General features: G+C 41.7%; 1 protein-coding gene across 3 annotated transcripts in view; it reads left to right on the top strand.

The window, feature by feature from the left end:
• Positions 1-15,851, top strand: part of SH3YL1 (SH3 and SYLF domain containing 1) — a 51,813-nt gene that overhangs the window by 20,279 nt on the left and 15,683 nt on the right. For 2 of the 3 annotated variants that reach the window (XM_076000506.1, XM_012783254.3), the window contains exons 3-6: positions 1,195-1,308; positions 4,676-4,740; positions 13,605-13,717; positions 15,310-15,438. In XM_076000506.1, the coding sequence (XP_075856621.1) occupies positions 1,195-1,308; positions 4,676-4,740; positions 13,605-13,717; positions 15,310-15,438 (421 nt within the window). The remainder of the gene's footprint in view (positions 1-1,194; positions 1,309-4,675; positions 4,741-13,604; positions 13,718-15,309; positions 15,439-15,851) is intronic. The other variant, XM_076000507.1, reaches the window with a different exon arrangement.

Here is a 15,851-nt window from a genome sequence, read left to right as displayed (position 1 = left end):
AATATTTGATAAAATTGATGGTAAATGAAATGATCATAAAGTTAAGTTTTTAAGCTCCCCTTTTTAGTTTGAAAGATGTACTATTGTCTAAATAAATTCACAGAAAAATGAGGCACTATGTTTGGTAGATACATATATTAATAATCCTCATTTTATGTAATGATGTCTCTGAAATATGAATAAGCCAATATTTTATAAATTGAATTATATTTTAATATAATTAAATTATATTGGTGCTAGTAGTTAAGTGGTGCTTACATATTATAGAAGATCATTTTATAAAGTTAAAAAAACTTTTCAATGTGGTAAAATTGCTTAATTTTTCTCTTTTTGAAATCCAAAGTTTTACATCAATAAAAGATGATCTTAGCCATGTGGCTGTAAGATCAAAGTTCTACCTCATGCTGCCTTTTGGTCATTTTTGAAGTTTCTCCTTAATACTGCATGGATCTTAATTTCTTTAACAATGTTAACTTTTATTTTTTAAATTGCACATTATCTTCTAAATTAATTGGAATTGCGAACACATTTGCCCTGCTACTAGATAGCAATAAAATCTCTCTCAAATATCTAATTTATTTCGGCAGTTGCAGGATTTGGGGATATTTATGATGTTGTGTTTAGCACTGCAAAAATAACAACATTGAGGGCGGGCATGATGGCTCACCCCTGTAATCCTAGCTCTCTGGGAGGCTGAGATGGGCGGATTGCTCAAGTTCAAGAGTTTGAAACCAGCCTGAGCAAGAGCAAGACCCCTCTCTACTAAAAATAGAAAGAAATTAATTGGGCAACTAAAAATACATGGAAGAAATTATCCGGGCATGGTGGCGCATGCCTGTAGTCCCAGCTACTCGGGAGGCTGAGGCAGGAGGATTGCTTGAGCCCAGGAGTTTGAGGTTGCTGTGAGCTAGGCTGACGCCACGGCACTCACTCTAGCCTGGGCAACAGAGCGAGACTCTGTCTCAAAACAAAAACAAACAAACAAACAAAAAACGACATTGAGAGAAAGAGGCAGGAGCAGAGGGGCCTGGGCCTGTCCGTGGCGGGACTGAGTCTGATTCACGGCCCTGCGTGCCCCTGGGGTGGCTGGAGAGCCCGGAACGCCGCACACGAACCCCCACGTGTGTGCCGAGCCGCGTGTCTGCAGACGCGTGTGCGGAGAGCGCTCACGGCCTGTCGTCTTGATGTTGACAGCCCACATCATCGCCAAGGCCAAGGGCCTTGCCGTCCTGACCGTGATCAAAGCCGGGTTTCTGGTGACCGCCAGAGGAGGCAGCGGGGTCGTGCTGGCGCGGCGTCCGGATGGCCGTAAGCAACATTCGCTCCCTGGAGGGGTGGGGGTCCTGATCTTTGTGCTCCTTTTTGATTTGGGGGGGGGCGGTATTGGAGTTATTTATTTATTACGGACACAGTCCTTCTTTTTAAAATTTCAGCACATCACAGGGGCACAAATGTTTAGGTTACACATATCGCCTTTGCCCCACCTGAGCCAGAGCTCCAAGCGTGTCCATCCCCCAGACGGTGCACCTCCTCCCCCTACCACCTGCCGACACCCGATGAATGTTATCACCCTATGTGTGCATAGTGCTGGTCAATGAAGCCAATTTGCTGGCGAGCACATGCGGTGCTTGCTTTTCCATTCTTGGGATGCAACGCTTAGCGGAATGGGCTCCAGCTCCATCCAGGATAATACGAGAGGTGCTAGATCACCGTTGTTTGTTGTGGCTGAGTAGAACTCCACTGTATATGTATACCACGCTTTATTAGTCCACACATATACTGATGGGCACTTGGGTTGTTTCCACATCTTTGCAGTTGTGAATCGTGCTGCTGTAAACATTCGAGTGCAGGTGTCTTTTTTATAGAATGTCTTTTGTTCTTTTGGGTAGATGCCCAGTAGTGGGATTGCTGGATCAAATGGCAGTTCTACCTGTATCTCTTAGAGGAATCTCTATACCACTCTCCACAGAGGTTGCACTAGTGTGCAGCCCCCCCAGCAGTGTAGGAGTGTTCCTATCTCTCCGCATCCACGCCAGCAGTTGTCATTTGGGGACGTTTTGATAAAAGCCGTCCTCACTGGAGTTAAGTGATATCTCATTGTGGTTTTGATTTGCATTTCCCTGGTGATCAGAGATGTTGAGCATTTTTTGATCTGTTTACCAGCCATTAGTCTGTCTTCTTTTGAAAAGTTTCCACGTGAAGCACACGTCACGGGGCACATGGGGCCCGCCTCCTGCTCAGATCTGACTTTGTTGCATGTAAGTTGTGTAATTCTTCCATGGAGAAAATATTTAAACATGACAGTACGTGCATTTCTGTTGTTAAATGCGAATTTTTTACCCCTCAGCTTCATGGTTTAGCTGCTTTCTCTTTTTTTGTGGAGATTGATGTGAACACAGGGGCGGACTGTGAACCTCTGTTTGTGCGCAGGTCATAAAACCTGGGACATTTACAGAATTTCTCCCAAGACAGTATCACATCAAGAACAGTATAATTTGGTTTTATTTTCCTGGGTCAAATCTATTACCGTGTTTCCCTGAAAATGAGACCTACCCATAAAATAAGCCCTAGCAGGATTTCTAATAGAAGCCCTACCCCGAAAATAAGCCCTGGTGATGGGCGTGGCTATGCAGCGCATCTGCACAACCCGTGCATGTCGTTGCGGAGCGGGAAAGAAGACGAGCAGCCTTTCTCATCTGCCCCATCGTGACAGCTACCATCCCAGAGGTGACCGGAAAGGTGTGGGCAGCCCCACCAACAAGGTCGGCTCCCCCTGTCAGGTCCCAGCCATCCTGTGCGTGCTGCAAGCTGAGGCTTTGAGGGGAAAATAACACATCCCCTGAAAATAAGCCCTAGGGTGTCTTCTTGAGGAAAAATAAATATAAGACCCTGTCTTATTTCCAGGGAAACACGGTACTTGATTTTTTCAGGGATGAAATCAAAATACATTTGCCACGAATCCTAAGAACCAACGTTTATAGTCACAGCTAAAATGGATGTAGGTGTGTTGGAGCCAACGGAAATGCTTTTTATACCAATTTAGCATTTGCCGCCCAGTCACACACGTGAACACGTGTTGCTGGTGCTAGCTGTCTTTAGCGTAGAGGATTTAGTTTTACCGTGAGAAAGCGAGTGGGACACTGTCCAGACAACGGGTAGAGGGGCTTGTGGAACACGAGGCCGCCAGATCCCAGTCAAGTTCAGTTTCCTGTCAAGGTGTCCCCACGGTAAATGAGAACGAGGCTGTGAAAGTGTGAATTACGGCATCTTCTTCTTCCCAAGCACTGCCCAGTGTCACAGCAGACTTCTCAGCGGCGAGGCCACACCAGGCAGAAGCGCGCTCCAAGGCTCCACTGTCCGAGGTTCTCCGAGGCCATCAGACGCCTCATGAGTCTACCTGGCACCAGAGGGTGACGTAGTTGAAGGCTTTGATTTGGCACATATAACACAAAAATGCAGTCATGATAAGCAAAACTAAAACATGCTCTTTTTATGCTATAGGTTTAGGCAGCATTGAATAAAAAGAAGGTCAAATAAAGACAAAAGAAGAGTTAGCAGGAATACTGCCTCCTAACAAGGCTGAGGGAATTTAAAACTATGGCCCCACTGACGGCGGAGAGATGCTCGGGTCCCTCTCTGACCCCAGCCAGAACGTTCTTCTAGTTTCAGAACCTAAACCGCCCCCTCCCCTCTACCCGAGCTGCAGGTTTCACTCTGAGCGTGTGTCGCGGTCCAAACGGACCGCACGTTCCCAGGGTCCCGGCCAGGACTGGCGCTCTGAACACAGGAACAAAAAGCAACTCTGGGACTATCAGACAATAATTTCTGTAATCAAAGGTCCTCTAAGCCCAGATAGGTTAGTTCTGGATGTATTCGAGCAATATCCTATTATCTAGAATGCATGGCACAAAAAAAATTACAGCCAGAAAGCTATTAAACGTTTTCAGAAAGTGCTTTAGCTAGATCATCCCACCCTCCCCTAACAAATTAAAATTATTTAATAAGAATATCACACTCGTTCAGTACAACTGTTTCTATGTCAAGAAAAATAAGCTACAGTAACCCCACAATGTGCCATATCGTGACACATGAAATTATTGTACATAGTTTCCAGAGGTAAAGAAGGCATACTGTTAGAATTTGAACAGTCTTGGGTTTTCAGCCTATTTCTAGTGATTCTACTCGACACAAAAGCTATGAAAACCGTTTTTACCTCAGAAATTTACAATGGGAGCAATTTAATATTGCTTAGAAGAGATGATGACAAACTCTTGAATCCTTCTGACCTCTTGTATCTGTGATAAATTCCAACTGAAGACTAGAGCTACGGTTAAATCATTCTATTAAAATTTTAGTTGCTGAAGTTATCAAACGCTGTGTACATTCAATGGGCAAGAGGTCGATGCTTCGGTGTTACGCATACGGGCAGAGAAAGATTAGAGAAAATGGGTCTGTGAGGCTATGAGACTCAATGAATATCTACTACTCCTCAAATATCAGCAACTTTAAAAAATTTGTGTACTGTTTTTAAAGAATATTTTTTAACATACAGAAAATAAGTCTCATTATTTTAGAAAGAAACACTATTTCTATTTTAGCATCTTTCCCTCACTGTATTTATATGTCAAGGAGTTTTAATGTTAGAACAATGTGTTTTGCTTGTTTGTTTTATTAGAATGGTCCGCACCTTCAGCCATTGGGATTGCTGGTCTCGGAGGGGGATTTGAAGTCGGAATTGAGGTAGGTGGGTTATATGTATGTGTACAATGGCCGCGCTCCCTAAAAGCACCTGCAACTCAACACATGGAAACTGAGATATTTCCTAGTGTTTTTTATTTTACTACTAACACCTATGAAAATTGTTCTTTTTTCTTTTTTAAGATAGGGTCTTGCTCTTTTGCCTGGGCTGGAGTGCAGTGGCATCATCATAGCTCCCTGCAAATTCAAACTCCTGGGCTCAAGCTATCCTTCTGCCTCAGCCTCCCAAGCAGCTGCTACTGGTGCACACCACCACATGTGGCTGATTTCTACATTTTTTTTTGTAGAGATGAGTCTGGCTTTGTTGCTCAAGCTAGTCTCAAACTCCCACCCTCACGCGATCCTCAATCCTTGGCCTCCCGAAGTGCAAGGATTACAGGCAAGAGCCACCACACCCCGCCAATTTTCTCCATGAATCTGTAACTGAAGCTATCTAATAGATCCCATTTTTCCCTTCCTTTTCCTTCATTGAGAGCAGAATTTATTTCATTCTCCATTTCATCTATTTCCATCTTAAGCACATCTGTTTAACAGATATATCTCAACATCTGACAAGCTATACTTGGCAATTTACGGATTGCTAATTGCAAAGTTTCCGTTCATAATTGAACAAGCCAGAGTTTGCACAGTAGGCTATAGCTTTGGCAGCGTGTAACAGATATGATATGATATGATATGATATGATATGATATGATATGATTGATATGATATGATATGATATGATCCCTTCAGATTCTTTGAGCAAAGACTACCTCCACATTAGTTCAGCAAATAACTCTTCTCCTTATGATTATAGCATCTGTCAAATGACTAGAAAGCAAGCACCAGGGTACACTGGTTCACAGAGGCCTGTTACACTGAGATCATCTTATGCGTGATATTAATCTTTCATCTGTTGCTTTATTGCTAAGTGATTGGTAAGCCAAATCTCCCAATAAGCTCAAATCATCCTCTTCTCAGGTTGCAGTCAATTTCTTCCTAAGCTATCCTGCTGTAAGTTTTCCCTGTTGCCATAGTTTTAAATTCCCTCAGCCTTGTTAGGAGGCAGTATTCCTGCTAACTCTTCTTTCCTCTTTACTTGACCTTCTTTACTGAATTCTGCCTAGATCTATAGCATAAAAAGAGCATATTTTAGTTTTGCTTATCATGACTGCATTTTTTGTTATATGCACCAAATGAAAGCCTTCAACTATATCACCCTCTGGTGCAAGGTATGCTTTCCTCAGCTGTGGTGGTCACCATCTTTCCTCCCTCCCCTCCCAGCCGTCTTGTCCCCAGACTGGCATGTTTCAAACGGATCATGTGCCTAGACTGCTGGTCCTGCTGAGTCGCCATGCACTCTCTCCACTACCCTCTGGCTCCTTGTGAGGCTGGGGGGCATGCTTTGAGGAGCTGTCTCAAATAGCATTTATGTCATTGTTTTACTTTTACAAATTTAGGGGGTACAAGTATAGTTTTGTCACACAGATATATGACACTGTGGTGAAGTCTGGGCTTTTGGCATACCCTTCACCCAAGTAGTGTACGTCGTACCCATGAGGTAATTTCTCATCCCTCACCCCCTCCACCCTCTCAAATTCCGAGTCTCCAGTGTCTGTCACTCCACGCTCTGTGTCCATGTCTACGTATTATTTAGCTCCCACTTACAAGTGAGAACATGCAGCATTGGACTTTCCGTTTCCGAGTTTTTCACTTAAGATGGTGGTCTCTGGTTCCATCCACGTTGCTGCAAAGGACATGATTTCATTATTCTTTATGGCTGAATGGTACCCCATGGTACATATATTCCGCATTTTCTTTGTCCCGTCTATTGATGCACACTTAGGTTGATTCTGTATCTTTGCTCTTGTGAATAGTGTTGCGATGAGCATACAAGCGCAGGTGTCTCTCTGATACAATGACTTCTGTTCCTTTGGGTAGATACTCAGCAGTGGGATTGCCTGATTGATTGGTGGTTCTATTTGAAGTTCTTAAAGGAATCTCCATACTGTCTTCCACAGAGGTCGCACTAATTTACATTCCTAGCCATGGTGTATGGACATTCCCTTTTCTCTGCATCCTCACCAACATCTATTGTTTGTTGACTTTTTAATAATAACCATTCTGGCTGGTATAAGATGATATCTCATTGTGATTTTAATTTGTATTTCTCTGATGATCTGTGATGTTGAACATTTTTACATATATTTGTTGGCCCATTTGTATGTCTTCTTTTGAAAAATTTCTGTTCATTTCCATTGCCCATTTTTTAATGGGGTGTTTTTTTGTTTTTTGTTTTTTTTTCTTGTTGAGCTGTTTGAGCTCCTTGTAGATTCTGGCTTTTACTGCTTTGTTAGATGCATAGTTTGCAAATATTTTCTCCCATCCTCTAAGTTGTCTGTTTACTCTATTGAGTATTTCTTTTGCTGTGCAGAAGCTTTTTACTTTAAGTCCCATTTGTCTATTTTTGTTTTTGTTGCATTTGCTTTTGAGATCTTAGTCATAAATGCTTTTCCCTAGATTTTCTTCTAGAATTTTTATAATTTCAGGTCTGACATTTAAGTCTTTAATCCAGCTTGAGTTAATTTTTATACATGGTGAGAGATATGGGTCTCTTTTCATTCTTCTGTATACAGTTATCCAATTTTCCCAGCACTATTTATGGAATGGGTTGTCCTTTCCACAGTGTATGTTTTGTCTACTTTGTTGAAGATCCATTAGTTGTAGGTATGTGGCTTTATTTCTGGGTCCTCTGTTATGTTCCATTGATCTGTGTGTCAATTTTTATGCCAATGCCATGTTCTTTTGGTTACTTTAACCTTGTAGTATAATTCAAAGTCAGATAATGTGATGTCTCTATCTTTGTTTTGTTTGCTTACAATGGATTTGGCTATTCAGGCTCTTTTTTTGTTCCATATGAATTTTAGAATCTTTTTTCTAATTCTGTGAAAAAACACATTGGTATTTTGATAGAAATTGCAATGAATCAGTAGATTGCTTTGAGCAGTATGGTCATTTTAACAATATTGATTCTTCCAATCCATGAACATGATATGTTTTTCCAGTTGTTCATGTCATCTATGATTTTTTTCATCAGTGTTTTGTACTTTTCCTTGTAAAGATCTTTCACCTCCTTGGTTAAATGTATTCCTAGACATTTTATTATTTTGTAGCTAATGTAAATGGGATTAAGTTCTGGATTTGGTTCTCAGCTTGGTTGTTACTGGTATATAGAAATTCTACTGGTTTTATATGTTGATTTTGTATCCTGAAACTTTACTAAATTTATTTGTCAAGTCTAAGAGTCTTTTGGAGGAGTCTTTGTGGTTTTCTGGATATAAGATCATATCATCAGCAAACAGAGATAATTTGACCTCCTCTTTTCCAATTTGGATTGGAAATTTATTTCTTTCTCTCACCTGCTCCCTCTAGCTAGGACTTCTAACACTATGTTGAATAGAATTGGTAACAGTGGACACCCTTGACTTGTTCCAGTTCTTAGGGGGAATGCCTTTAACTTTTCCCCACTCAGTTTGATGTTGGCCGTGGGTTTGTTATGTATATGGTTCTTGTTATTTTTAGGTAAGTTCCTTTTATGCCTAGTTTGTTGAGGATTTTTATCATGAAAGAATGCTGAATTTTATCAAATGTTTTTTCTGCATCTATTGAGATGATCATATGGGGTTTTTTAAAATTCTATTTATTTGGTGAATTACATTTATTGATTTGCACGTATTGAACCATCCTTGCATCCCTGAAATAAAACCCACTTGATCATGGTATATTATCTTTCTGATGTGCTATAAGGTCTTGTTTGCTATTATTTTTGTTGAGGATTTTGCATCTGTATTCATCAAGGATATTGATCTATAGTTTTCTTTTTTGTTGTGTCCTTTCCTGGTTTTGATATCAGGGTGGTGCTGCCTTTATAGAATGAGTTAGGGAGGATTCCCTCCTCCTCAATTTTTGGAAACAGTTTCAGTAGAATTGATACCAGCTCTTCTTTGTATGTCTGGTAGAATTTGGCTGTGCATCTCTCTGGTCCTGGGCTTTTTTTGTTGGGAGGTGTTTTTATTACTGATTCAATCTTACCACTCATTATTGGTATGTTCAGGATTTCTGTTTCTTTCTGGTTCAATTTTGGGAGGTTGTATGTTTTCAGGAATTTATCCATTTCTTGTAGGTTCTCTAGTTTGTGAGCATAGAGCTGTTCATAATAGTATCTAATGATCTTTTGTATTTCTGTGATATCAGTTATAATGTCTCCTTTTTCATTTCCGATTTTGCTTAATGAATCTACTCTCTTGGTTAATTTAACTATTGATCTGTCAATTTTGTTTATCTTTTCAAAGAATCAACTTTCCTTTCATTGATCCTTTATATTTTTTGTTTACTTGGGTTTTTTTTGTTTTTTTTTTTGTCTCAGTTATTTTAATTCTGCTCCAATCTTTGTTATTTCTTTTTTTTCCTGCCAGCTTTGGGTTTGATTTATTCTTGTTTTTATAGTTTCTTGAGTTGCCAGATTAGGTTGTTAATTTGTGATCATTCTATATTTGTGACGTAGGCATTTAACACTGCTTTTGCTTTATCCCAGAAGTTTTGATATGTTGTATCCATACTTTGTTTCAGAAATGTTTTTAGTTTCCATCTTGATTTCATCATTGACCCAAAGATCATTCAGTAAGTTAGAGTAAGTTGTTTAATTTCCATGTATTTGCATAGTTTTGACAGTTCCTTTTTGAGTTGATTTCTAGTTTTATTCTACTGTGGTCTCAGAAGATACTTGATATAATTTCAATTTTAAAAAATTATTGAGATTGGTTTTGTGGCCTCACATATGATCTATCTTGGAAAATATTCTACTTTCTGATAAGAAGAATGTATACTTTGAGGTTTAGGGTAGAATATTCTAAAAATGTCTGTTAGGTCCATTTGGTCTAGGGTCTAATTTAAGTTCAGTATTTCTTTGTTGATTTTCTGTCTCAATGATCTGTCTAGTGCTGTGAGTGGGCATTGAAATCCTCCACTATTACTGTATTGTGTCTATCTCTTTCTTAGGCCTAGTAGTATTTGTTTTATGAATCTGGGTGCTCCAGTGTTGGGTGCGTATATATTTAGGCTTCTTATATCTTCTTGTTGCATTGATCCCTTTATTACTATGTAATGACCTTATTTGTCTTTTTTTCACTGTTGTTGATTAAAGTCTGTTTTATCTGATATAAGTATAGCTCCTCCTGCTCACTTTTGGTTTTATTTGCAGGGATTATCTTTTCCACCCCTTTACCTTGAGTCAGTAAGAGTCTTTACCAGTTAGATGAGTCTCATGTAAGCAGCAAATGGTTGGATGCTATTTTATTGTTATCCATTCTGCCAATCTATATCTTTTAAGTGTAGCATTGAGTCAATTTACATTCAAAGTTAATACCAATATGTGGGTTCTAGCACTCACCACTGATACTCTGTCCAAGTTGTGATTGTTCACCTATAACTTTGGTTCATCCTTCTGAGGAGGACTGGCATTCGATGTCTCTAGTCAACCATCTTAAAAAAGACAGTATGTACTTCAAGAACGAAGAGAGACTAAGCAATAATGACTGTGTTAAATTTCAGTATATTAAAGGCCAAAAATGAGACCGGGCGTGGAGGCTCACACCTGTAATCCTAGCACTCTGAGAAGCCGAGATGGGCGGATTGCTCGAGGTCAGGAGTTCGAAACCAGCCTGAGCAAGAGAGAGACCCCATCTATAATATAAATAGAAAGAAATTAATTGGCTGACTAATATAGAGAGAAAAAATTAGTCGGGAATGGTGGCACATATCTGTAGTCCCAGCTACTCGGGAGGCCGAGGCAGTAGGATCGCTTGAGCCCAGGAGTCTGAGGTTGCTGTGAGCTAGGCTGATGCCATGGCACTCACTCTAGCCTTGGCAACAAAGCGAGACTCTGTCTCAAAAAGAAAAAAAAAAGACCAAAAATGAGAGTTTCCATCATGATCCTTTGGATAGATTGGACTTTTAATCGCAGGGAACATTAATAGCCTTGACAAACTAGTATAAGTAAAATGTAATCCTATCATCTAATAATGAAATAAAAAGTTTTAAACAAACATTTTATGAGATGATACACTTTATCATTTTCAAAGGGCAACAGGGTTTAGTGGTGAGCCAGAGTCTGAAATGCCAAATTCTGGTCCAAGTACCCTCCCCTGAGTGATGTTGGTAAGTCAGTTTTCTTCTCTCCACCTTACTTTCTCCATTGTAAAATAGAGATTAAAAATAGCCTCCCCCTGGGCTTATATTGGTGATTAAATATGAATTTATACATAAAAAGTATTTAGAATGTCATAAACTATAATTTTTATTATTAATATCTTCTTTATCTTTGAAGCTAATTTATGTTTGCCATTTACAGAAATGCTTGATTGCAAAACTTGTCTTCATGAATATAGAAATTAATTCTGGCATGTCATTTATATAATGTATATAGAAGATAATTATTAACTTTTTTTTTAAAGACACAATCTCGCTGTGTTGCCCAGGCTGCAGTGCAGTGCAGTGGCCTGATCATAGCCCACAGCAGCCTCAAATTCCTGAGCTCATGTGATTCTCCCACCTCAGCCTCCCAAGTTGCTGGGGCTGCTGGTGTGCACCACCACACCTAACTAATGTTTTAAACTTTTTGTAGAGATTCGGTCTTGCTATATTGCCCAAGCTGGGCTCAAACTCCTGGTCTCAAGTGATTCCTCCTGGCTCAGCTTCACAAAGTGCTAGGATTACAGTCCTGAGCCACTGCACCTGGCCAATTATTAACTTTTTAATATATGCACTTCAAATAGACTTAAGAAATATCTCCTGGGGATTAGAAGAAACACAAGCTTATTTAAACGTCTTAAATATGACCTGACTTTGCTCTCAGAGCCTCACAGATGTGTCTTTGCGTGTACATGAGTGAGCAATGACATCATAGCCGTCACTTTTCAATGTTAATAAAAAGCATTGTTTCTGGTTCTCCATGAAGCATTCCAAGATTCTGATGTGAGAGTGGGTTTACCTTCTTTTCATGAGCTGACCAGTATCAAGAATCAAATGGACACCAAAAACAAATCAGCTTCCTTTTCTGTAAAATGGGACAATGACAGTGCCTATAACCGAATAGGGTTTTACTGTCGAGCACCAAGAACGCACACATATAATCAAGTACCGTGTTTCCCAGAAAATAAGACAGGGTCTTCTATTTATTTTTCCTCAAGAAGACACCCTAGGGCTCATTTTCAGGGCACGTGTTATTTTCCCCTCAAAGCCTCAGCTTGCAGCACGCACAGGATGGCCGGGACCCGACAGGGGGAGCCGACCTTGTTGGTGGAGCTTCCCGCACCTTTCCGGTCACCTCTGGGACGGCAGCTGTCACGATGGGACGGGTGAGAAGGGCTGCTCATCCTCTTTCCCGCTCCGTGGCGACTTGCATGGGTTGTGCAGTTGCTCTGCGTGGCCACGCCCGTCACTAGGTCTGATTTTTCGGGGTAGGGCTTCTATTGCACACATGCTCAGAAATCCTGCTAGGGCTTATTTTATGGGCGGGTCTTATTTTTGGGAGAAACACGGTAAGTGTGTTTCAAAAATAAAGGCAAAGTAGACGTTTTTTATTAGACAAACAGAATCCAAGGGAATTTGTGGTCAGAAGACCTGCCAAAGTCGTATCACGGCTGTGGGCTAAAGTTGCCGTGCGCGTTCATCTGCGGCTGTCGACTATAGTCGACACTCGTACCGAAGTGGTTAAAGACATGCAGAAAGAACTATAAAGAACTATGTAAATTAGGGCATCATCTAGACGTAAGTCTGACCGGCCTCTGCGTGTTTTACTGAGATTTGGTCAACGTGCCCGGCTTCCCGACGGTAACAGCCTCACAAATGCGGTCGCTATTACTGCACCTGTTTCAGAGAAGGAAACAGGCTTTGAGCAGCACCTTGACGGTTTGCCAAGGTGCCCTGCATGTGGGAGGCGGCAGTGGGTGCAAACTCCAGCAGCCTCACCTTTGAGCCCGGATCACTGGCCCTGCTGCACGCTCAGCCTTCCAGGAGCGCCGACACTCCATGAGGGAGGTTCTGTTCTCAGGTGTCCAGTGTGGACCGACCGGAGACCCAGGGCCAGTTAAAACACCCCGAGTCTCACAGCTGCTGAGAAGGGCTGGGGGGACCTGGGCCTGCACCCCAAGGGCTGCTCCCCTTTGCTGAGCCGAGCTACTTTCCTGATCTGCCCTTGGGCTCCCCCACGGTAGTGGTGAACTTGAGAAACAGGTGCTTTCTCCATGCTGACATGCCCCGAGCATGCCTTCTGAGGTGCCGAACTTTGGGGACCTGCAGTGAAGTGGCCGTGCGCGGCTCCCCAAGGCAGGTGGACCACCTGCCAGGATGAGTGTGGGGTCACCTGCCCCTTCAGCCCCGACAGTCCCCGGCTCTATGTCCTTTGGTTTCGGCTTTGCGACACGTTCAGTTTGCAGAGATCGGAGAGCATGTTTGGTTGTCCCCACCCAGTTTGGTTTGGTTTGTTCTGGTTTTCAGCACTGACAGCTCACCCAGCCTCACTAACCCGCAGAATCACCACCTTCGTGATCAGGTGTTGGGAGATTAAGGGAGAGAATGCAGGTAAACGTCACAGTATACACTCGGTGCATAGTAAATGCTCACAGAGGGTTTGCTGTAATTACCTGTGGCAATATTGGCTTCTTGCCTCCTTGGCCCAAAATGAATATATGATTTTTCTTTCCTGCTCTTTCTCTGTCTTGAAATCTAGCTATGTTATGTATGGTGTATTTGAGCTTTATCACATTTAGTCTTAACTGTTTGCAAATGAATGGGTTTCTGCATTTCAGGTGTCAGATCTAGTAATAATTCTGAATTACGACAGAGCAGTAGAAGCTTTTGCAAAAGGCGGCAACCTGACACTTGGCGGGAACTTCACCGTGGCGGTCGGGCCGCTGGGGAGGTGAGTCTTGCACGGCGCTTTCCGGGTAGACGTTTTGGGTAGTAAAGGCTGAAAACTGTACTTTTTTGCATGAAGAGCAAACTTGAATTAAAATGAAGAAATTTATGATGTATACCTCCCCCGGAGGATTCTAGGTCAGCACAAACAGGAAATTCACAAAACACAGACAGTGTAACAAACAGAAACACCTGGACCCAGAACGTACAAGGAGAAACGAAATATGCTAGAAACACGTAGCTGCTGGAACTAACGTGCAGCTTGTCCTGAGCTCTGAGGGGGCCACCTTTTATTAACCGATACAGGACAGCCTTGCTCAGGGAAGAAAAGCTTTTCCTCAAACTAAATCATGAAAGTGTGAAATGGATGTGTCTTGCTTGAGCAATTCTGACTGTACTCAAAGTGTATGTTCCTTTTCTACTAATGAAATACTATTCTTGAGTTAGTTAAGCAATGTAGGAATATCTTATTCCCACACTATTTATAGAAGTTGCACAGTAAAACCATCTCAAAAGGTTTATAGGTTCCAGAAAAACACCAGGGTAAAAGAATCCAAATTCTTTATCATTCCTGAGATGTGCATCCCTGCTTTAGAAGAGGAAGATCCAGTTGGAAAAATATCAGCTTTTCATATTCTTCTGTTTGTTTTTTTATTATATATTTATATATTCCGCATGATTCTGCGGCAGGGCCTGCCGCCCCAGCACATCTCTGTGGCAGTCTTGTAAAACGTGTTCCCTCCCGTGGCCGCCTGTCCTCCAGGCCGCGTGAAAACATCTTATCTTGAGCCAATAGGAAGTAAAACACACAAAAACAAATGAATCGAGTGCAGAACGAGACGCTTCTTTGGGGCCAGAATCGCGATTCTGCTGCTCCAATAGCGTCTTTTTTTTTTTTTTAGCGTATTATGGGGGTACAAGTGTTAAGGTTACTTATATTGCCCATGCCCCCCTCCCCCCCCAAGTAAGAGCTTCAAGCGTGTCCATCCCCCAAACGTTGCACATCTTACTCATTGTGGTTGTATATACCCATCCCCTCCTCCCCCCTCCCACCTTCCCGACACCCGATAAATGTTATTCCTACATGTCCACTTAGGTGTTGATCCATTAATACCAATTTGCTGGTGAGTACATGTGGTGCTTGTTCTTCCATTCTTGAGATACGTCACTTAGTAGAATGGGTTCCAGCTCTATCCAGGAACATACAAGAGGTGCTAGATCACCATTGTTTCTTAAAGCTGAGTAGTACTCCATGGTATACATATACCATATTTTATTAATCCACTCATGAATTGATGGGCACTTGGGTTGTTTCCGCAGCTCTGCGATTGTGAATTGTGCTGCTATAAACATTCGAGTGCAGGCGTCTTTTTCATAAAGTGACTTTTGATCTTTTGGGTAGATGCCCAGTAGTGGGATTGCTGGATCGAATGGTAGATCCACTCGTATCGCTTTGAGGTGTCTCCATATTGCTGTCCACGGAGGTTGCACTGGTTTGCAGTCCCACGGGCAGTGTAGGAGTGTTCCCCTCTCCCAATAGCATGTTTAGGGTGAGGGCCTCTCAGAGTTCTGTGCTACGAAACCCCGGCTTTGCAGGAACCTGGAAGGGAACGTGGCGTTGAGGAGCTCGGCCGCCGTCTTCACGTACTGCAGGTCGCGAGGGCTCTTCGCCGGCGTGTCTCTGGAGGGGAGCTGCCTGATTGAAAGGAAGGAAACTAACCGGAAGTAAGTTCAAGCCAAGGTGATTGTGATCTGCTTAAACAAAGTGCTATGAGAAAACAATTCTTCAAAAATTGATATAATTTACGGTGTGCATTTGTGTATCCTTTTTAATACAGCACGTGGCTGTATGTATTTTACATTTTAAAATTCCAGATAAGTATTATGTACTTATAGAAAATTTAGAGAACTCAAAAATTAAAAGGAAAAAATTTCTAGCCCATTAAGACTAACACTATTCCCATTAGGCTTTATTGCCTTCCAACATTTTCCTGACCTAGGCGTACTTTTCCTTGTTTTGCCGTATATAATTGTCATCATAATATCTCATAAAATCAAGAGCAATGTTTTTACTTCTGTTTTTTTTTTTAATTTGAGAAAAACAAGAATGCTTTTAGAAGTTCAGGTTCTAGGCCTTT

This window comes from Microcebus murinus, chromosome 3 (assembly GCF_040939455.1).
Source record: "Microcebus murinus isolate Inina chromosome 3, M.murinus_Inina_mat1.0, whole genome shotgun sequence".
Taxonomy (NCBI): domain Eukaryota; kingdom Metazoa; phylum Chordata; class Mammalia; order Primates; family Cheirogaleidae; genus Microcebus; species Microcebus murinus.
Note: the sequence above shows the minus strand (reverse complement) of the source record. Positions and strands in the feature narration are given on the sequence as shown.